The sequence below is a fragment of the Hermetia illucens genome, chromosome 4 (assembly GCF_905115235.1).
Source record: "Hermetia illucens chromosome 4, iHerIll2.2.curated.20191125, whole genome shotgun sequence".
Taxonomy (NCBI): Eukaryota; Metazoa; Arthropoda; class Insecta; order Diptera; family Stratiomyidae; genus Hermetia; species Hermetia illucens.
In genome coordinates this window covers 83,474,512-83,498,204 of record NC_051852.1, presented here as the reverse complement: position 1 = coordinate 83,498,204, position 23,693 = coordinate 83,474,512, and the positions used below count along the sequence as shown (strand labels likewise).

The 23,693-nt window shown below is 41.3% G+C and overlaps 1 protein-coding gene across 12 annotated transcripts in view; it reads right to left on the bottom strand.

The window, feature by feature from the left end:
• LOC119653569 (probable phospholipid-transporting ATPase IA) overlaps positions 1-23,693 on the bottom strand; it is a 174,690-nt gene that overhangs the window by 65,172 nt on the left and 85,825 nt on the right. The window contains exon 2 of one of the 12 annotated variants that reach the window (XM_038058288.1): positions 21,833-22,267. The exons of 10 other annotated variants lie outside the window; for them this stretch is intronic. In XM_038058288.1, coding sequence (XP_037914216.1) covers positions 21,833-22,085 — 253 coding nt within the window. In that variant the 5' untranslated portion in view covers positions 22,086-22,267. Of the gene's footprint in view, positions 1-10,287; positions 10,841-21,832; positions 22,268-23,693 lie in introns of those variants that run through there. One more of the 12 variants, XM_038058295.1, reaches the window with a different exon arrangement.

The window sequence follows — 23,693 nt, the reverse complement described above, 5'->3', positions numbered from 1 at the left end:
TGCGCCGAGGTCCACCAATTCGATATTCTTAAAAGCTGTCTGGCGTGCTGGCCTACGCCATCGCTCCATCTTAGGCAGGGTCTGATTCGTCTTCTTTTTCTACCATAGATATTGCCCTTCTGTAGCTGTAGCTTCTGGTGGGTCATCAAAGATGTGTGAGGCCTGCGTTGTCCTGGTGGAACAGAACACCATTCCTATTGACCAATCCTGGCCGCTTCTGGTCAATCGCTTGCTTCAAACGTTCGAGTTGCTCACAGTAGAGGACCGAATTGGGGGTCTGGCCATAGTTGAGCAGCTCATAATGGATGACTCCTTTCCAATCCCACCACATACAGAGCAAAACCTTCCTGGCCGTCAATCCGGGCTTGGCGATGGTTTGGACCGGCTCGCCGTGCTTCGACCACGATCTTTTTCGCTTGAGATTTTCGTACGTGATCCACTTTTCATCACCAGTCACCATCCGCTTCAAAAATGGGACGAATTCCTTCCGTTTTAGCAGTGCATCGCAGGCGTTAATTCGGACCAAGAAATTTTTTTCTGTCAACTCGTGTGGCACCCAAACATCCAGCTTTTTTTTATTCCAATCTTCTGCAAATGGTTCCAAAGGGTTTTATGGTCCTTATCCAGATCCTGGCCAATCGAGCGAATGCTCACACGCCGGACTACTTGGATGATTTCGACGATTTTATCGGTTTCTAGGACAATTGGCCTACCAGTACGGTGCGTATCTTCGACATCCACTACACCAGAACGAAATCGATCGAACCAACGCTGTGCTGTGCGAATCGTTACAGTATCGGACCCATAAACTTCACAAATTTGTTTGGCCGCCTTCGTTGCATTTTTACCTCTCAGGTAGTAAAAATGTAAAATATGACGAATTTCTTGCTTGGTGGACTCCATCTTTGACGCGCTACAACTTGAGACTGAAACGTACGACCATAAAACTGTCAAAGAGACACTTGTAGCCCAGATCGTCTTCTTCAAATCGCCGTATAGTATGACCCGATGCGATAAGTACAACACAAGATATGTTTAGGTGTCACCATCTATTGACAAAATAAGACATTACTTTTTACCCAACCTAATATTTAATAATTTAATCAATATATTGATTTTCTGGACACTACTTGCAGTTCATATTTTTTGTTGTAAAAGCGTATGTGAAAACATTTTATTTTTGTGTGTTCCTGATCTCTTTTATAAGATTTAAACCCACTTAGTGTAAAATATGTTTATGGTATTATACTTTCAATTATTAATTTTGTTTATACCAAATTGGCTTTGATATGAAGAACTTGCTTGACTATGAACTATTTCCACTACACGTCACTGGAAACTAGCCTGATCATTGCCGATCAGATCAAGCTTTCGAGATGCTCTTTCTTGCGTTCCAGCAATAATTTAAGTTTTATCTCTTCATCAGGGAGCACGTAAATCCCCCCCTCCTTCTTGATTCATGAGTGTAATTATGATGCCACGTCCAGTAACATGATGAATCTATCCGGCACAGATTTTTTTAAAGCTAAAGTCCTTCTGGATGATTAGGGGTGATGGGCACTTCCATAGTTGATATTCGCCTCTGTAACGCCAATGAACGTTCAATCATTTTTGATAAAGGCACAAATTCCCCGAATACAGTCAATGGGATTTGATTTTACGCATCGATCATAATTTACGTCATTTCGACCACAACCAAATTTGCAGGCTCCAATCAAGACAAGGAGTTGAATGGGTTCCTTACTTGAAAACATTATTATAATTCGCTGCGCACCTCTTGTTATAACTTTTGATTGACTGATGAGAAAATGAAGAGAAACATTTCACTAAACTTGAATATTGTACAAGTTGGCTATCAATTAGCTGAACAAATTAAAGATAAAAGCCAGGTTTATATTAGACTCATTGTCTCCACAGTTCTACCAAGTTTCGTGGTAAGTCTTACCAAGTGGATTATGATAGATAGATATCATAATCCACTTGGCCTTGTGTGAAACAAAACCTTATTAGGATCATTTCAATATCTGTCTGCCGGTCACACCGGATTTATTCGGAAATGGCTGAAGATGTTGTCACAAAATTTGGTCAAAACATGTGGCCTGTGAAACATATTGACATATAGCAAGTGACGCCATTTTTTGTTGTGTTCAAGGGGGAACAATATGACAAAATTCACCTGCACCTATGGAAAATCTAGGCCTCCAAATACATCCCATTCCGATACCTACACAAATGAAGTTAATAACAGCATATCTAGCAGCCACATTTTAGAAATTTACTTGAAAACCCCCTTATACTCATCATAGAAGCACCATGGTACCATTATAAGCAATAATATACTACACAATCTTGAGAGCTTAGAAGGAAATCCAACTAATATTAACAAAACCATAGAAGCTTAAAATTTTGAATTTTGCCTGAATTTATTACAATCTAAGGTGTATATTACCTCATCATCATATAAATGTACTCAAATGAATGAAGGAGTTGGATATATCAAGGAATATTTTGAATTTTTAGTACGAATAGAAAAACATGTGTAAGAAATTTCTCACCCCCGACGCGTCCAGCTTCCGGTTTCCGACTTGTTTCATTGCATAGATCGTTTGCGTTGCTATTTCAGAAATTGCAAAAACATCTACCCGGAATTCGCGTATTTTTAGATTGTATAATGAGAGTAGAACCGAACCATTATCGAATACAGGCTTGCTAGATGTTCTTAAGCAATTTTGTAGTGCTCTGTAAATTGCATATTACTAAAAAGTTGGCATCAGTCTACGAGTGCATGTGCATTTGTTATAACTGTATTTTGTTTGAAATGAAAAGTGAAAAAGTCTTCATATTCAAAAAGCAACTTTTCAAACAATTTATTTTCAAACACGTTTCTCTCAGAACGACCTTTTTCAAAAAGTAATGAACCAATCATTACAGAGAATATAATACGAACAAACATGATATCATATTTTTAAGCGTACCTTTTTTTGATTTGACTTAGGTACTCATTCACAGCTGAGTCGACTGGTATCTGACGTCAAATCACGGTACAAATCCCACTGCCACCAGTGAGATTTGAACCGCGACCTTCCGTACGACAGCCTTGTGCTCCAACCACTCAGCTATCCGGACAAGATTTTGCATAATCAGTGAAAAAATTGTGAAAATTGGAATATTTTTTTTTGCACATGCAACATTTTTCATGTTGACTGTTTACGCCTGCATTAAGGTTCATATTCTTAGAAAATAAGTTAGTGATATTAAATTAATAGCTATTTGGTTTCAGATAAAAATTGGAGTCCCTACACGTCTCGCAATTCAAAAATTCCTCAGTGGAATAATGCGCAGTAACTTTATCTCTGCTTTTAATTATTCGAAAAAAATACTCAAAAGTTGTTCTAGGTGCGGCTAATATAATGATTGAATTCCAATTAATTCTTTCCACTAAAGAAAAAATCTCAACAAAGAGCGTGAAAATAAGTCTTTCGGGAAATCGATTTTTTTTCGTTTAAACTATACTTTAATATCTTAAGAATCGCGAATCGAAAGCGTAAATTACGTGGCAAGATAGGATGTAATCTGATCAGCATTGCGCTCGCCCGTGATTATTACCCTAATTTGATTCAAGTACTCGTTCATAGTTGAGTCGACTGGTATCCGCCATCCACTCCCCTGCCATCTCCCCCTCGGACACCACCTTGTCGTGGTGGGGGAGCCTGTAGTAGTTTACTGCTACACTAAGGGTGTCCAAAATATGAATATGGAAACAATGGATATAAACTCTCCAAGTGGTAAGAAGTCACAGACTTCGAATCCACCCGCGACCATGAGCAATCATGTCGCGGCCGAGGCGCGGATTTTGGAGGCCTCACCACGTTCATATTTGCCTATAGAGCAATCTGTAGAAGGCATGCTTTCCGACTCAGTGGAAAGTTTGCATTTAGTGCCTACGGCGAAGTTAGCCAGAAAGTACGGAAACTCTCAAATTGGGAGAAACTGGAAATCCGACTACGGCCGGCCCGTCCGCGGTACTACAGCCCAAATCTACCCGCAAGCGGAAGAGAAAGGCCTGGCAGAAGGGAACTTCGGCCACTAAGGAGGGGGGACTACAGGCTGAATCCTGCCTGTCAGAACCTTCTCCGCCATCCTTACTGGGAAGAGCGGAAGAACGGGAAGCTGGTGACGTGGACGCTACTGGTTCAACGCCAGTATGTGGAAATGGATCCAAGCGGTCCGAACACCGTGAACCTGGAAAGGCCCTAAGCCGACGGCAGAAGAGAGCACTGCGAAGGAAGATGAAGCACCTTGGGAATGAGGACATGGACGTGGCTGTACCACTAGGCGCGGTAACGCCCAGAGAAATCGGACGCAAGGTAGCGGAATCTCCGGCGGAAGGTGGGGATAAACTGGAAACCCCGGTAAAATCCACACTGGACGCACCAGACTCTTCAGTCAGCGGTAATGCGCGCAAGAAGCGTAAGACCAACACATCTGCTGTGGCCGACGCTTTATTGTGCTCCGCACCAGGGCTTACATCCACGCGTCTCGCGGGGATTAGGACCGGTGTGCCGGGAGGTGATCAAATCAGCGAGAGAGATCTCAATGAAGCTGGTCCCTCCCACAGGAATACGAACACGAAGGCGGGAAGGAAGAGGACGTATGCGCAAGCTGCGGCCTCTGTTCTGACTGCTGCCGTGGGAGTTTCCTCCAAGAATGGCAAAATGTCAGAGGGACAATTTACCATCCTCCAGGAATGCCTGTGGAAGAAAATGATGGAGCCTGGAACGAAGCCACGATTTAACGATCAAGGTTTTCGTGATGGGCTTCTACATTTGGAGTGCGCTGACGAGGCTGCCTTAAAGTGGCTCCAGCAGGTAATCCCAACTTTGAGTTCCGGCGGTCGGCCCAAGTTCACTATTGTGAACACTGAGCTACGCAGGACAGAACATGTCGGATGTTGGCTACCGGGCCCTCGAAGGAAGGCAGAGGACATCATCCGCTTGCTGGGTGAACAGAACCCGGGCATGGACTTTGGACTCTGGAGGGTAAAGTTCATGAATGCCAGGAAGGACCAATCTACAAACGTGGAGGGCTTCAACTTGGTATTCGAACTGGACCAACAGAGTCTAAATGTGCTCAGGGGAAGTCACCATATGGTGCTCCACTTTTTCCTATATAGACTGAAATTCAGTCATATCAGGAGACTGTAGGGCATCATCTCCATTTTGAGAGCGAAGAACAATGATGGTCTTCGACTTACACAACATAGAGCAAATTGCAGCATCTTCGGTGCGCTCTCCCACAATGGAGACGTGCGCGGAGGATAGTGCATACAGGGGCGGAACCCCCGTATGGGGGCTCGCAATGGGGAAGGGACTACAGAGTGAATCCTACCTGCTAGTAACTTCTCCTACACCTTCCAAGGAACAGGCGGAAGGAAGGGAAGCCAGAGACGTGAACGAAACTGACTTGATGCCAGTTCGAGTGATCGAATCTATGCAACCCGGACACCGCAAACCAAGTAAGGTGCTAAGTAGAAAACAGACGAATGCTCTGCGGGATGAGGTGAGATCTTTCGTGGATGAGAACATGGGAATTGCGGTACTCCCAAGTATGGCTTTTCTCAGAGAAATCAATCACGAGGGGATCGAGTCTCTGGCGGTACGGTGTGGGGGAAACCCCGTCATACGCGGACTGCCGCATACGCTTCTAACTGTTTTCTATAAGACAATAGACTAAGTTTATGTCGAAAAACATAAAGATTGGTCAAATCAACCTGCAGCATGCCAAAGCTCCCTCCTACCTGTTGGCAGCGAGAATGACAAAGCTACAGGATTTCCCCTATATCTTTCTGGTGCAAGAACCGTGGGTTCGATTTAACAGAATCTGTGGTATTGGATCAGTAAAGGGGGCTAGGATCTTCTACGACGAAAGATCCATAAGACCGAGAGCTTGCGTCCTGATGTCAAGACGGTTAGAGGCAACTATGCTGAGACAATATTGTTCCCAGGACTTAGCTACGGTCATCATACAATACCAGATAAATGGCGAGAGGAAAAACATCATAGTTGCCTCCGCTTATTTACCCTATGATTCTTTGTATCCTCCACCGACGCAAGAACTTAGGGATCTGGTGGCGTATGCAGAATCAAGTGGTCTCGAACTCTTAATAGGTTGCGATGCGAATGCTCAACATATTTGTTGGGGCAGTAGCAAATGCAATCCAAGAGGAGAGAAGCTATTTGATTTCATCACTTCAGCTGGTCTTATGACTGCAAACGTGGGGTGCGCCCCTACGTTCGTGGGACCGAGAAGAAGCGAAGTAATTGACCTAACAATCTGTACCCCAAAATTGTTAGAGTTGATTACACACTGGCGAGTGCTAGACGAGGTTTCACTGTCAGATCACCGATATCTAGAATTCAATCTGACTATTGCGGGCGAACAGTCTGCAGTACAAAGACGGAACCCTAGGAAAACGGATTGGGCAAAGTTCAATGAACTTCTTGGCAATAAAGTACAGTTCCCTAGGCGAATAAGGACTCCTTTGGTGCTGGAAGATGAATTGAAAACTCTGAACTACACACTTTTAGAGTGTTATGAAGAGGCTTGTCCTATTTCCCGAGGCCAAAGCGGTAAAACAGTTCCTTGGTGGAACCGAGAACTGCAAAAACTCAGGAAATCAACCAGGCGACTTCTAAATCGTGCTTGCAAAAGTAACAAGAACGAAGACTGGTTAAATTTCAGGAACTCACAACGTGAATATAAGAGGCTCGTGAGGTGCTCGAAACGAGACTCCTTTACTGTGAGGAACTGGAAGGCGAAAGGGAGACTTCAAGGCTGTGCAGAGTCCTCAAAAGGGATGAGTCGGCCAAGTTGGATTCTCTTAGAAAACCCGACGGTACTTTCACGAACTCCAGACTGGACTCAGTACAGACCCTCCTGGAAGTACACCACCCGGGGGAACGGGTGAGAGAAGTGGTAGGGGGAGAGTTGACGGTTCTTGCAACCCCTTCAACACGCAAGTGTTGCAAGAGGAACTGGAACACTGCGAAAGCGGTTATTACCCTTGAAAAGGTGAGAGCTGCGATACTGTCCTTTGAACATTTCAAAGCACCTGGCATGGATGGCATCTATCCGGCAATGCTAAAGGAGGGTATGGAGCATTTAGAGCGACCTCTAACAAATATTTTTCGAGGATGTCTTGCTCTGGGCTACGTGCCTTCTTCTTGGCAACAGGTTAAAGTAGTTTTCATACCGAAACCTGGGAAAGATGACTATTCTAATCCAAAGAACTTCAGACAGATCAGCTTGACTTCATTCTTGCTGAAAGGTTTGGAGAGACTGGTGGAGCGTCACATTCGTGGAAAGGCACTTAGGTCACACCCACTTAGTGAAAACCAACATGCTTACCAACGTGGAAAGTCCTGTGAGTCTGCTCTTCATTCTTTGGTCACAAAGATAGAGGATGCAACTTTGAATGGTGAATACGCGATGGGGGTGTTTGTGGACATTGAAGGGGCTTTTGACTGTGCGCCTTTTCAAAAACTTTGTGATGCCGCCAGAGCGCATGGTGTTGATGATGCTTTAATTAAGTGGATCCATGCTATGCTAACGCAAAGATTGCTGTGCGCTGAGGTAGGGGTCGATCGCTACCTGACTACGGAGGCAACGAAGGGCTGCCCCCAAGGAGGTGTGCTTTCGTCGCTTCTGTGGAGTATGCTGATCGACTCACTGCTATGTGAACTGCAAAATTTGCCAATACACGCTCAAGCTTATGCTGATGACGTGGCTGTACTTGCTGTTGATCGGGATCTTGGAACGGTGTGTAGGAATATACAGCGTGCCGTTGATTTGATAGACAGCTGGTGCCTTAGACATGGTTTGTCAGTTAATCCAAATAAAACCACAATGGTTTTATTCACAAAAAGGAGAAAACTGGATGGACTTTGCCTCCCTGAGATGAGGGGTACTACCCTTCAACTCTCCGAAGAAGTGAAATACCTGGGGGTTACTCTAGATAAAAAACTTCTTTGGAACAAACATGTAGAGGTAAAGATGAAACGAGCTCTCACAGCTTATGGGCTGTGCAGACGGACCTTTGCCTCGACATGGGGACTCAGACCTCATGTGGTAATGTGGATATACGTTGCCATCATTAGGCCGATGCTCGTATATGCATCCGTAGTGTGGTGGGTTAAAGTGAGACAAAAAGGTTTTCACCGTAAACTAGCTGCACTGCAAAGAACTGTTTGTCTGGGTATCACTGGTGCCATGAGCACGACATCCGGCGCAGCTCTGAATGCACTACTCAATTTGCAGCCTTTGGATATATTTATTCAAAGCACTGCAATGAGAGCAGCTCATAGGCTAATTCGATTAGATCTATGGGAAAACAACGGATGTGGGGGGCACAGAGCATTGGAAGAGTTACTGGGAGGACTGAATCCAGTTCTTACAATGCCTTCCGATTCTCGTGTCCCCATACATCTGTTTGGTAGAAGATATGTAGTTACCCTGAAGCGTAGAGAGGACTGGGAAGACCTAGAGGAATGCGTGGAGGGATATACGGAAATCTTCTACACGGATGGCTCAAAAACAGAAGAGGGTTCTGGAGCCGGAGTCTACCTCTCGAATAAAAACGAGAAGTGGGCTTTTCCTTTGGGACAATATGCAACGGTTTTTCAAGCCGAAGTTTATGCGATCCTAAGGGTGGCAAACTGGGTGATTGACGAGCGGTTGAAGGGCAGGCGCATCGCAATCTGCAGTGACAGTCAAGCTGCACTGAGGGCATTGAGCAGTCCTTTGATCACCTCGAAAATCGTTCAGGAATGCAGAAACCGTTTGAATTCTATGTCTAGATTCAATACGGTGGAACTACTCTGGGTACCTGGTCACTGTGGCATAGAAGGAAATGAAATCTCGGACGCTTTAGCGAAAGAGGGGTCAATCTCCCCTATGCCGGGACCGGAGCCAGCAATTGGGGTATCAGTAGCATTGGCTAAATCTGTTTTCAAAAACTGGGAACAGGTTTCCCATAATGACAGGTGGCAGAGCCTTAATGCTGCTCGACACACCAAACTTTTCCTGCCAGAACCCAACATACGTACCGCAAAGTTTATCCTGTCGAAAAGCAGGAGGACTTGCAGGTGTATTGTGGGCATTCTGACAGGCCATAATTCACTAGCTGGGCATATGTTCAGAATAGGAATTACCGAAGATGATACGTGTCCCTCCTGTAATGAGGAAGCGGAATCCACGGAGCATTTCCTATGTGAATGCCCCGCCTATGGACGCATCAGGCATCAAATCTTTGGTGCCGATGTTCTCCAATTACGACGGGTAGCATCACATCCACTAACGGAAATCCTACGATACGTTAACGAATCCGGAATATTCCGTTAGACGGGGGACGCGAGTACAATGGGCCAACACGGCCTGAGTGCTCAGAAGCTGTAGCTTCTCCCCACCACACACACACACACCCCTGCCATCAGTAGGGTTTGAACCGCGAACTTAGTTACTGAGCCAACCTTTTTTAATTGATTTTCGCAAAAATGGTGTGATTTTTAATAAATAAATTGAAAAAATGTGAAAAAAATCCGAACGATAATTATTAGCGAAAATTTAACTATGCACGAAGAAAAAATCCTACATAGTCTTCTGGAAGTCAGATAAACAGTGAGACTTGTAGAAAAAAGCGCAATTTGAAAAACTGCTTCGATAGTTAGTTACGGCAAATATGCTATTGGAAGCATTATAATGTATCAAGCAAAACTACTAGTGCGATCAATTATAATAGGCACCATCAAGTTTTCCCTGAATTTATGGAGCCAATATTGTTGTTACGCAATTTTCCGTACCATAATTTTCTATAACAAGAACATTCAAAATCGCTTGATTTTCTATTTGTGCCAGAAATTTGCTGTTTTATTTTGAACGACATTAACAACAGTCTTTTATTAATTATACTATTTTGAATATACACACATAGTATTGAATGCAAAGCCTAATCATTAAATTTTCAACCATACTTCGAATTTCATATGCTTCATTTCAATGTGCACATGCGAATATTTCCCAAAGATTTTATACGAACATGGCAAATGTCAAGGTTCCGTAATTTCAATATCCCCAAGGCCGTAAATCCCCAAACATACTTCAATACAACGTAAAACTCCTATCCAATTTTGTACCGTACTACATAAGTGGACCTAGTTATGACTACAATGGGAAGGGTTTCCGGTACTCGTACTTAAAATCATTTTAAACAGTATTGGAAAATATGCTTACGACTTAGACGGAGTCGCAGGGCTTTGTAAACATTTCTGAAAGCCATTTTCCCGTGCTTTATTTCCTCTTTTCCTGGGGTGGCACGAGCTCGCAGCACTCAGCGAACATAAGCTTGAATCTATTAATTATGAATGCAAGAATCGACCACAGCACTGACCTCGATTGCCTTAACGCTTTACCGAACACTATAAACAAATGGTACTTGCTTTATCTCAAGCCAAGTATTGCCTTTTTACACCATCTATTTTCACATTATTGACATTTTTGCAAGGATTACTCAACATATTGTTGGCAACCAGGAGATTCTCACTGCTGCAACAAAACACTTAAAACACTGGGGGGAGAACCGAAGCGCGATCCTATGTTTTTCCCGGAAGAAATGATCTGGTAATTTAACGGAATTAGCTCCTAGCCACAATCAACTCTGCTCAAATTTGCAGTTTGAATTTCTAGCATAATGTAATGCACTACGTTCAAAAAAATTGAAATTCGAGTTTCGCATTGAACTCAATATTCAGGCAGGGAAAATTCTACTACTTCGGCCAAGTTTCTCTCACATCCAAGTAATTGCTTTTACACCTCGGTCATGCTCTTTGCAATCAGGATTACAGCGTGGGGAACTTTGCACGTACTTCTTGCGGAGGGGTAGTCTTTGGCGAGGTGAGTTGAAGGAGCGTCCCACAAGGACAATTCAGAATACGTACCTACCTGTTGCATGTTCGAGTCCAGCAAGGTTATAATAGAATGGGTGAGAACTTTGTGTGCATATTTGAAATGATGCTGCTTATTTCCGCATATAATCAAATGTATTCACGTAAATTATGTTATTGTGTTTATTATGTAAAATGGAATGGAACAAGGATCTCAGAAAAATAAGTTTGTATAAATAATATATTGTTCTTGAATCTATGCTTAAGATCTAGTTCTTCATGGACACTAAACACAAGGAAACCAGTCAATCTTTTGCTTTCTTGCGTTAAATATAATTTCCCAATATCATTCATTGAAGACTCAATTAATCACTGCGAATGGTGCCGAGGAATGTTGGGAAGCGGAGTGTAGCGCACACCATGACAAAGGCAAATTTACTATCGTTCTGGCCAGTCAAAGCTGCCGTAAATAATGGCAGCTTCAGAACCCTTATATCGTGTTAAAAAGAACTTTTACGTGGTCGCAAATCTTTCGATTCACGATGATGATAGAAAGGAAAATGTAGAAGGAACATTTCACCGTGGTTCCCAGCCCTATAACATACGATAAGGTTCAACTTCTTTTGAATGAAATGACTACTCACCGCAAAACATGGATACGAAAAGCTAATCCAAATAGAACTGGAATTATTTCTCGTATCAATGTGCTGAAGGGAAGTAAAATTTAATGATTTCCCTACAAAATGGTTCATCGCAGCTCCTACAGCTTCTGTAGAACTATAACTTACATTTATCCCAAAATTCTCGTAGCCCGAAATCTTTCCAGAGAATGGAAAAAAGGAATGAGCGTTAAGGTTTCGAAAATGGCATCTGTCTTGAGCGAAACAATTGGAAGGTTATTTGTGTACTTACCGCTGTCACAAAGGTAACAGCCAAAATAATAATGATGCGTTCACACAGAACACCTCACAGCTTAATTCGATTAGAGTATACAGTACACTTAGGAGGCGTTATTTCTGCCGACGGTGGTACCGACTACGTATTACTAGCAGCACTAGATTGGGTTTTGCTGCTTTGTTCAAAATTTCAAAATGCAACCACCTCAATATCAGATTTAAGTTGGGATTTTACCGTGTTAATGTTCTTTCTCTGTCGCTATATGCATGTATATATGGGAGCAGAATATAGAAAGTGACCACGACTGTTACTCAAACGTTTCAAGCGTTCGTCACACTTGCTTACACCCTGTCATCGGCGTACGGGTTAGATACTCGTGGATGTGGCGATAAAATGGCGGGAGTGGAAGTTGGTAGGTCACACTTTAAGAAAGGATGACAACTGCATTGCCAGCTATGCAATGGAATCCGCTATGCTGAAATGCCCAACGAGTGTCTCACCCCCGAAACATATGAACAGCAAGTGCAAGCTTTTCGGGAATTATTAGAGGGAGTTGAAGCATATTTCCTAAAACCGGTGATGGCACGTAGGCGTGCTTGCTAAACTACGCCCCATTTAAGGGACAATAGTAACCATACTGCGTTTGGTTTTCTTATGTACTGAAATCCAACCACTTTTACTCGCCTACTTTTTATGACTTTCGAAGAAAGTCTAGCATTTCAAAATATCCGATGCATCGAATTGTCAATGACATGCATGCAAATCCTTGCAATTAAAAGTTTGTCCCTCTTCATTCTAGTACCAGTTGTTTCATCAAATCTTGCTTGGAATTCTTCGGGAATATGTCAATCGGATTTCATACCCACCTCTTGATCTGGCACCTCGAGTTCAAATGCCGAAAATGTTATGAGTACGTGTTGATTTTTGTACTGTCTATTGTGTCCCGCTGATGTACGCTTATTACTTGCATAGCATCACAGTTCCGCGCGCGTTTTTCCATTCGTACATAGCTAAAAATTCAAAATATTCTTTGATATATTCAAATCTGCCATCTGCCATTCATATGATTGCGATAATTTAATACAAAATTTTCACCTCCTTTAACTTTATTAATAACGGTTTGATTTCCTTCAATTTTTTTCAAGATTTTATATTATATTATTACCTATAATATTGTGCCTCTAGGATAAACTTAAGGGGGTTTTCGAGTAAACTTCTGAAATATAGTAATATGCTTTTCTTAACTTTATTTGAGCAGGTATCGCATGGATTCCCAATTTTCCCCCCAATATCAGAAATTGTTTCGAAAAGTACTAATCAAGCCCTTTCATTTGATACCCCACATGATTATATTCTGTGAAAAAAATATGCACCCTCTTTCACATGTGCGAGGAGTCCCTTTTCAACTCAATAGAAAATGGTACCAGTTGCAATCTGTAAAGAGTCGCAGACCACATGTTCTCAGCAAATTTCGTGACAATAGCTTCCGTCATTTTCGAACAAATCAATGTAACAGACGCACAGATATTGAATCGATTCGAACAAGGTTGTTTCACACAAAACTTTGAAAAGGGCGAATGGATACATATATAAGGGTAACATACTTCGGTAAACTGCTGGCGCTTCAGGTATAAAGGTTTTGTATTCATCTTACGTGTGAAAGTTTCAACGCACATTTTTCCATTCGTATATGGCTGAAATCCCAAAATATTTATTCACATTTTTTTCAAACTACAAGAAATACGTACAGATTACAGTCGTAGATATTATGATCACCCTAAACAAAGAAACATTGCCTATTACCGAATACTATGCTTATATATGCACTTATATAAATTGATCATACACATACTTTCAATTTAATTCGTGCACAAAAGCATGCATATGTACCTATGAAGTACGGTGGTTTAATGTACAAATATATCTATCTGAATTAGGCATTATCCCAAAACTTCATTTACATATACATACCATATAAATATATACATATATCTGTCTGGAGTAATTGATATGTTTCCCTGCGACCTCTCATTCACGTAAGATCATTTTGTTGCAGTTTTGACGAACTGATATTTTATGATGACGTCATGCACATTTTAGAATGCACGAAATTCACACAAAATGTAAAAGTTTCATTTTTACGGCTAGATTTATAGAATATGTTAATATAATATTATTAACTTTACTTTGCAGATATGGGAACAGGATATATTTTGAAGCCTAGATTTCGGTTAGATACACCAGTGGTGTGTGTGATATTTTTCAGATTTTTCGGTTGGATAGGTTCTGAGAACGAGAGCTGTTACACTTCTCGCGGGTTATATTTTGAGCCATCACTCTTCCACGCTTCACCCGATATCAAATATGGGACCAGTTTCGAAAAGTAATAATTGAGCCGTTTTATTTGATACTCCACATGCGGACAAAAATTTTACAGACTCCATTCACATGTACGGAGAGCCCCCCTTAAACTTAACATAAAATCGCGCCACTTACTGTATGTAAAGGGAACAACAGACCACGTGACAATCGGTCTAGCCGTTTCCGAATAAATCGAGTGTGTCAGACAGACAGACGGACAGACAGACATCAAATCGATTCTAATAAGGTTTTGTTTCACACAAAACATGCATTTCCATATAATAGCCTTAATCGGTCGTGCGTAATACCAACGCGATTCATTCAGGTTGGCTCGAATCTTTGGCTACGTAGAAAATACCTAGCGGAATATTTTGAAGAAGAAATTTTCCGCTGCATACGAGACCACTAAAACGATACTTATATTGTCGATAAAGAAAAGGGAGCAGTGTCATTTCCTTATTTTGGAAGAATAAGGGCATAAATCCAGACGAAAAATATTTTGTTCAAGGAACAGAAGGATCTTCGACGCAATATGTATAAAGCAGTAAACTAAAGGAATTAAATTTATTTCGTTGCTACGTCGTTTATGCCAAGACCCTTGAGAACATCCCCCATACCCGACAAGGAGATGCCTTACATCTGTACCGCATAGATTTCGTCCTAACAAATACTTTGTGACGTTCATAACAGCCTATAATGCCACCCCCTTAGTCCGTTCACCCGCAGCTTAAGCTCTAACGTTAGGTTATCAGACATAAAAGAATTCTTCTATGAGAGTATTCATACGATCCAGCAGCAGAGGTACCGTTCCCAGCATAGAATGTGTCCAGCAAAGCACAGACGAAAGTATTCATACTATCCAATAGATAGCGTGTCCAGAACACCACAAAAGAAATTGTCCATACATTTACTACGAAAGTATTCATATGTTCTGAGAGCAGGCGTTCCGGATCCGCACAGACACTGCACAGCACCTGTCGGAATTCTTATAAAGAGTATTTTACCACGTGCTGGAATACGTCTCAGTAGGGAAAAGCCATTCTATTGGAAGTGAAGAAATATAAACATGCAAATGATGTTTTTAGGAATTGTTGTCACAAATTCAAGCACGATTTTAACAAATATAAATTTTATTTGATTTGTAATTTCCGAAAATATGATAGTAGTGTTATGCCAAATTTCTTATTATTGATATCGTTTTCGGTTGAGAATTTATCATCAGCTTGGATAAATGAACGAATGATTACAATATCATCCAAAAAGAACGGTAGTTGCATTTGTCGATAAAAGAGATGAATTTTACATGCATGCATTTTTCATTAGTTTGCATTGATAAAATCATTGATGCAAGAACGAAATACTTGTACAAACTCCACTGGGATGCACAATGATTATCTTCCACCATACAAATTCAAGCCAGGAGGCGAATGTGCTTCGTTTCCACAGTGCCGCGTTTGACATGTTCCGTGCTAGACACGGGAATCGTGCCGCTGAATGGTACGAATTCATTTGTATCTGACACGTTAGAAGCTGCACAGGCTACTGGATAGTATGAATACTTTCGTTTGAGTGGTTTTGGACACACTCCGCGCTGGATACGCTGGTCGCTAGATCATGTGAATACTGAACCCCTTTTGGGTTTGTATTGTGAAAAGAACAACAACGGCTCTATAGTTGGGATTGTTCAGCATCAGCGTCCCAATCCCGTTGCCTGGAGTTTGAAACCCAGTTTGTCATGCGATGTCTGTTGTAGGCTTATCACTTCTATATCATTGAACATAATGATAAAAGAGAGGAAAGAGAGGAGGAAAATAAAACTACAAACAATACAAAGAGGACTGTGCCCTTATACTCTACCAAGGATTGACCAGAGTGCATATATTGCGATGAAAACTTAAATGTAGTTATGTGCTGATGCTAATAGCGATTAGATATAAAGATTTGTTGCATATAGTCGATATCACTTGGTTAGGACAGGTGTTAAAAATCAAAACCGCATGATCATCAAACCATTGATAGTTTCATATTTAAACTCTCTTGCGAACTTTAAGATAAGTAGTAGAAGTTGTACTGACAACGTATTGCATGGGGAGAATGAAATAAATTCGGAATATTCCTATGGACAATGATCGATTTGGTAGCCGATCAATGGCGAACACAAAATAATATAATACCTAATATGTAATTGATGGCGGAACATTTCAGATTGGGCCTAGATCCCTTAAAATGTCTTAGCGTACTTTTTTTCTGAAGCCTGACGATACACTAGGAGTGAAATGTGGTGAATATTGTACTTATGCTCCCAATAATAATAGCCGTATGAAAAATGACTGAGACAGATCAGCATGTTGTATCCTGTGAGATAGGGGCACAACAGGCGTAAGTCGAAATTGTTCATTTATCAAAATGAACTACAATCGAGAAGTTATTCTATCACATAGCACTCAAAAAATGCTTTTTTTCCGTAAAACTAGGTCACTGACAATTTGTTCAAACGAAAATTTCACAGAAATCAGAAAACAAGTCGGAATACCGGAAGCTCGCGCTTCGGGTATAAAGGTTTTGTGTTCATCTTATCTAAGAAATTTCAACTAACATTTTTCTATCCGTATACAGCTACAAAACTACGAGCCATACGTACATATTACAGCTGTAGATGTTACGTTCACCCTAAACAAACAAACTGCCTATTTTCGAATACTGTACACATATAGGCACGTATATAGATTGACCGTACCCATATTTCCGGTTTACTTCTTATATCTATATCTACCCGTTGGAATAATTGATATTCATATACAAATGATTAAAAAACTAAAACAAAATAATTCCTTTCCACCCAATTCATACGAACTTACTTCGTTGTGGTATTGACGAATTGATATGTGATGATGACGTCATGCAGGTTGTAGAGTGCACGAAATTCACAAAGAATGGTAAAGTTTTACCCCCTATAACTTTGTCAATAAATAAATAAATTGTGCACTATGTTCTTGTTTATACGCGTGCCAAATTTTTTACTTCTGAGATGAACATAAGGGGGGTGCCGGGTAAATTTCCAAAATGTGGAAATATACTATTATTAACTTTATTTGTGCAGATATCGAAACCGGATGTATTTTGAGGCCTAGATTTCATAGAGATGCACTACTGCGATTTTTTTCAGATTTTTCGGTTGGATAAGTTCTGAGAACGAGACCTGTTACACTTTTTGATGGTCATATTTTGAGCCCTCACTCCCCTATGTTTACCCAATATCAAATATTGGACCAGTTTCGGAAAGTACTAATTGAGACCTTTCATTTGATACCCCACATTGCTACATTCTGTTAAAAAAAATGTTGCACACTCCTTTCACATATATGGGGAGCCCTCCTTAAACTTAACACAAAATGGCGTCAGTTGCTGCATGTAAAGGGAACGGCAAATCACATACTCCTACCAATTTTCGTGACGATCGGTCCAGCCGTTTCCGAATAAATCGGCTGTGACAGACAGACAGACGGACAGACAGTATGGGAACAATATGAAAATCTTCATAGCGGAGTATGGGTAGCTAACAAAAACAGCAAAGCCGCGATATGGAGCTGCAGGAGTCATGCTATAGAAGATGTAAAAAAACATCCAGAGAACGGATTTACACGTGCCAAAATAGGAGGTATATACATCTATAGTTGTTACGCAGCCCCGAGCCTCACGCTGGAGGAATTCACTTTGTTGCTTGAGAAACTATCTTTTGATGCCAGGCGCTATAATCCCAAAATAATTGCCGGTGATTTCAACTCATGGGCAGAAGAATGGGGAAGCAGAAAAACAAATGCAAGGGGGCAAATACTGCTAGAGGCATTCTCGCGTCTAAATGTCGTACTTGCGAACTCTGGGGGAGCCAACACATACCGGAGGGGAGAATTACAATCGGTAGTAGACCTCACTTTCGTCAGTGACACCCTTATCAAAGACTTGCAGTGGTATGTTAGCGAAGAGTACACACACAGCGATCATCAGGCTATTGTCTTCCAAACCTCGCTTAGGAATTATATGAAGCCACCAAAAAGAATAACGATGAGCTGGGTAGCTAACAAATTCGATGAAGAAATGTTCAAGGAGGTACTTCTAGATAACACATTAGTATCGGGAAGCGCACAAGAAAAAGCTTTACAGGCCGCGGAAAAATTGCAGCGAGCATGCGATGCCTCTATGCCACGGCGTAGCGCTTTCCGAAGACGAAATCCCAATTTCTGGTGGAATTCAGAAATTGAGGAATGTCGGAAAAACTGCCTCAGAGCTAGGAGATGCTCCCAGCGCAGAAGAAATCAACCTGAATTCGTTGAGCTGCACATGCAATACAAGAACGAGAGGAAAAATTGCAAGTAGCTATCACGAAGAGCAAATCCGAACATTTCAAGCGGATTCTGATCCATGGGGTGGCGCCTACAGGTCTGTAATGTCATCACTGAAAGGCAAGCGCTCCCCATCGATTACCTGTCCAAAATTACTTTAAAACATACTGGACACTCTCTTGCCAGAGGATGTGAACTACACAAATCTGCCTAAAGTGCATGTAAACCCCGACGAAATTCCTGAAGTGGTAGAAGAGGAAATTTTTGATGCAGCAAGGAAATTCGCTGAAAATAAGACTCCAGGGTCAGATGGAATCCCGAATATCGCCCTGAAAGTGGCAGCCAGGTCAGCACCAGGTATGTTTGCCAAAGTTTTTACGGCATGCCTTAGAGAAGGCGAATTCCCCGAGCAATGGAAGCTGTAAAAGTTGATACTTATTCCGAAGCCAGGTAAACCATTGGGAGACCCCTCCTCATATCGACCGATATGTTTGGTCAATACGATTGGTAAACTATTTGAACGAGTATTATACAACAGGCTGCTCGCTGTTGCGGAAAAGGAAGGAGGCCTATCCGACAACCAATTCGGGTTTCGTAAGGGGAGATCAACCATCGATGCAATCTGCATGGTGATTGGCCTGGCTCGCGCTGCAATACAAGATGACAAATGCTGCGCAGTGGTGACACTCGATGTAAAAAATGCATTCAACACTGCAAAGTGGACGAAAATCGTAGAGGCTCTAACCAAACTAAAGGTTCCAAAGTACATTGTACGCATCGTTGTTGCATTTCTTCTTGGGAGAAGATTATATTCCGACTCGGACGATGGATAGAAATTATTCCCAATGACGTGCGGCGTACCACAGGGGTCTGTCTTAGGTCCCTTACTGTGGTTAATTATGTACAACGAAGTGCTGACGCTACGCCTTCCTAACGGCGTGACAACTATTGGCTTTGCGGACGATATCGGGGTAACAATAGTGGCAAAACATTTAGACGAGATCGAAATCTATGCAAATGAACGATGTGGGAGATCAATTCCTGGTTGAAAAAGTCCGGTCTATCACTTGCTGAACATAAAACGGAACTAGTGCTAATCAGCAAAAGAAGGAAAGACACGACCGTGAAAATTAAAGTTGGTGGAAAAACAATTTACTCCCAAGAGTCACTTAAATATTTGGGAGTAATGATTGACAAAAGACTCAACTTTAAAAAACACATTGAGTGCGCTGCAACTAAAGCATCTTCCATCGCTGTAACGATCTCGAGGATACTACCGAACATTGGTGGACCAAGACAAAGTCGACGTCGTCTTATTTCAAGGGTAGTTAGTTCCGTGCTACTCTACGCAGCTTCAGTTTGGGCAACCGTTCTGGAAAACAAATCAAACTGCGGAAAACTAGGAATGGCGTATCGACTAAGTGCACTGCGGGTATGCAGTGCTTATCGAACGACATCAGGAGAAGCAGCTATTTACTGGCAGGGACAATCCCCATAGACATCTTGGCGGATGAAGGTCGGCGTCTCTACGACAATATGTATGCAATCGGTGAGTCTATTGTACTTCGACGGCAACTAGCACGGCGAGAATCCATCGCAAAATGGCAAAAGAGATGGAACGAGGCACAAACTGGCCGTTGGACCTACCGTATCATTCCACACATTCGAAGATGGATGGAAAGGAATCACGGGGAACTAAGCTACGAGCTAACACAGTTTTTAAGTGGACATGGAGGTTATCGGGCTTATCTTTATCGATTTGGACACGACGAGTCACCATGGTGCCCAAGATGTGGTAACGTGGCTGAGAATGCGGAGCATGTTGTGTTTGAGTGCCCAAGGTTTACAGCACACCGTACTAGGCTGGAGGCGATCGCAGACAGGCGCTTAACACCTGGAAATATAGTGGAGTTTATGTTGGAATCAACGGAGGCTTGGAATCAAGTGGTAATTGAGCTGAAAATGATTCATCAACAGCTAAGGCATGAAGAACTGCGAAGAAAGCAAGAAAGGGAGCGAACAATAATGCGCCGCAGTTAAGAACTGATCCAGCCCCACGATGCAATGCTTATAGCAGTCCCGTGGGGAGAGTGGAAGAAGAAGGAGGTGGTTTTAGTGAGTAGAAGTCTCACATAACTGTATGGCAGGAGTCAGCAGTAGGTTTTGAACCTTTCCACCTTCCAACGATGAAAAAAAAAAAAAAAAAAAAGACGGACGGACAGACAGACAGACAGACAGACATCGAATCGATTGTAATAAGGTTTTGTTTCACACAAAACCTTAAAAACAACTAAAATCGGCGCATTATCCTTTACCGTAACATTTCTGCCTCTCATACAGCATATCGCACACAAAATGAAACTGATTTAGCACCCAATAACTTATTTCTATTCTTATTTTAGCACTATCTATATATTTCACTTTATGATTAAATATAGAAATATTACCACTGAAAATTTGGTAAAATGACATGGAAATAAGCGGAAAATAACTACCTATTTTGATATAGTATACTTTTTACAAGTCATAATTTTCCATAAAAGTTATACAATTGCTTTTGGATCCATATTATTTTCCCCAATATTGCATATACTAAATGAAAAATGATGTTCACTGCGATGATAATGGTCCCCGATTTTAGTAAGTAGTATTCAAAAATATTTTCGCGTTAACCACATAGTATGACTCAACAAAATTTTGCGAAACAGATAATAATCAGTAAAGTATGGCTTCGTGGATAACATACATGACTCCCAAATTATCTGAGATCAACAAAAAGATTAATTCCTTACTTAAACGTTGAATTCGGCAGATACGAAACTATCATAACTTTCAAGTAAAAACAGTATCAACTACATTACAAGATGCTTTTCAATATAATTTACGATAGCAAACTGATTTAGAACGAGTAATGCAGTAATGAGTAATATCAAGCAATATTTATTGGAATTTGATTTGATTGGACATTGTGCGTATCCCATGAACTAGAATAGTTAGCATAAATATTTTAATGAAACTTGAGAAAAACCAGTTTCTAATCTACAGATAAATCTCACAACATTTTCTGACAGCTCAGAATCCAATACAATTTCGTAACAATTAATAGGGAATTCTTAGAAACTATAATTATAAATACCCTTAATTGCACTTACTTTCTTTGTGCCACCAGAGAACTTAAAAAGCTTTTCCTCAAATACCTACACTGATCCACCTTATTGGTGGAATGGAATTCGAACAGAACAGATAATATTCAACACAACAGAACTATTTGAATAAACAAACAAAGCGCATGCTCACTTCTTTTGGATCCTTTGGAGGTAGTTGGTGGTGAATTGGAATCATCTTCAACTCTCGGGCTTCTCCTGCCTGCTGACTGTAATTTTTGCCTTTGTATTTCAAAGTCATCGATACATTCCTTCTGACTGTGAGCAATTCGACGAAGTCTTCGCCAGGACAACAAGGAAACTTTCCGCAAACGATTGCCTAATGCACTACAGCGGACGCGCACTTGTTGCACACAATCAGTCCAAGTTGCTGGCAGTCCTTGCATGTTTATTACCACGTTTTTTATGTTCGATAGATGAATGGAGGAACTTAACCATGAACGATTTCTGCACCAAATTTTATTTTTATTTCACGCAAGCACACCACCGGGTTAATCTTTCAATTGCTTCTTCTCTGACTTCAATAAAGAAATCCGAAAACGATTTGTTCTTCTTACATAGTGAGGCACTGTAAAAGAAATTTATTCTACTGTGAAATCATTATAGATGGGTGTTCAACACAATAATTTCAACTCTATTCAACGCTCTGACGACCAAACTAACAGCCTGAACTACCCAAGTAATTAACATTCACAGAGCAATAAAAGCGACGATAAGCATCACATTCCAGGAACATATTTTCTGTTAAATCTATTATTTCAAAGTTTGCTGTGCTCAATGTTAATATAGTATGTGTAATAAACAGAAACCATTAATAGAACTCGCGATAAGTATTCTGACGTATTTGGAAAGGGTTTCGAAAGGAGAATATTAATTGAGTGAAAAGTTGCAAACCACATAAAAAGGAAGAAGGGAAGATTTGATTGTTTGATAGATGATAAAGTTATAACAGTTGAGCTGAAAAGCTGGTACGCTAACACACTAATACTAAATCCCTATGATTTTTAGTTAACCCTAACACAAAAGAGGCTATAACCTACGAAAACATAAAACAAGTCGGACTACTGGAAGCTCTCGCTTTCGGTATAAAGGTTTTGTGTTCATCGCACAATATGTGAGAAACTTCTACGCAGATTTTTCCATCCGTATATACCTACAAATCCAACATATTCCTTCATATTTTTCCAAGCTACAAGGTATGCGTACATCTTCTTCTTCTTTTTCTTCAGCCTTTGCCCCGTTCACAAGCGGGGTCGCCTCGTTGTGATTGGTTTCACCATTTAGCCTGATCTGGGTGCAATCTCGAGGCTTTTAAATCCCCATCTAGCGTATCAAGCCACCGTTGTTGCGGCCTGCGTTTTGGTCGTTTACCATCGACTTCAATGTTCAGACCAATCTTGGCAAATGAATTCTCTTTAGCACGAATTACATGACTATACCATCGAAGACGCCTCTCTCGCAATTTTGCCACGATCGGTGCAACCCCATAACGATATCCTCATTTTGGATGTAATCAAACCGTGTCACGCCACTAGTCCAACGTAACATCTTCGTCTCCATTACCGCAAGACATAGTTCACTGTCTTTTATAGTCGGCCAATACTCAGAACCATAGAGAGCGACAGGACAGACGACATTGCGGTAGATTTTAGATTTGAAACGTTCGTTGATACGTCGATCACAAAGAATACCAGTTGTGGAACGCCACTTCATCCAGGTTGTGTTAATGCGTGAAGCAATTTCATAACGCAGTTCTCCATTGGCTGATAGCGTCGACCCGAGGTATTTAAATCGCTCAGTTCTGGGCAGATTACTGCCGCTGACAGTGATTGTGCCTGTTTCATGGGGATCGGTCGTCAAAAATTCAGTGTTGTTTAGATTCAATCTGAGACCGTGTTGCATGAGGCGATCATTCCATTTTTGGACAAGTTGCTCGAGATCATTTTTGCTATCAGATGCTAGGAAAACATCATCTGCATAAAGTAGTGTGTAGG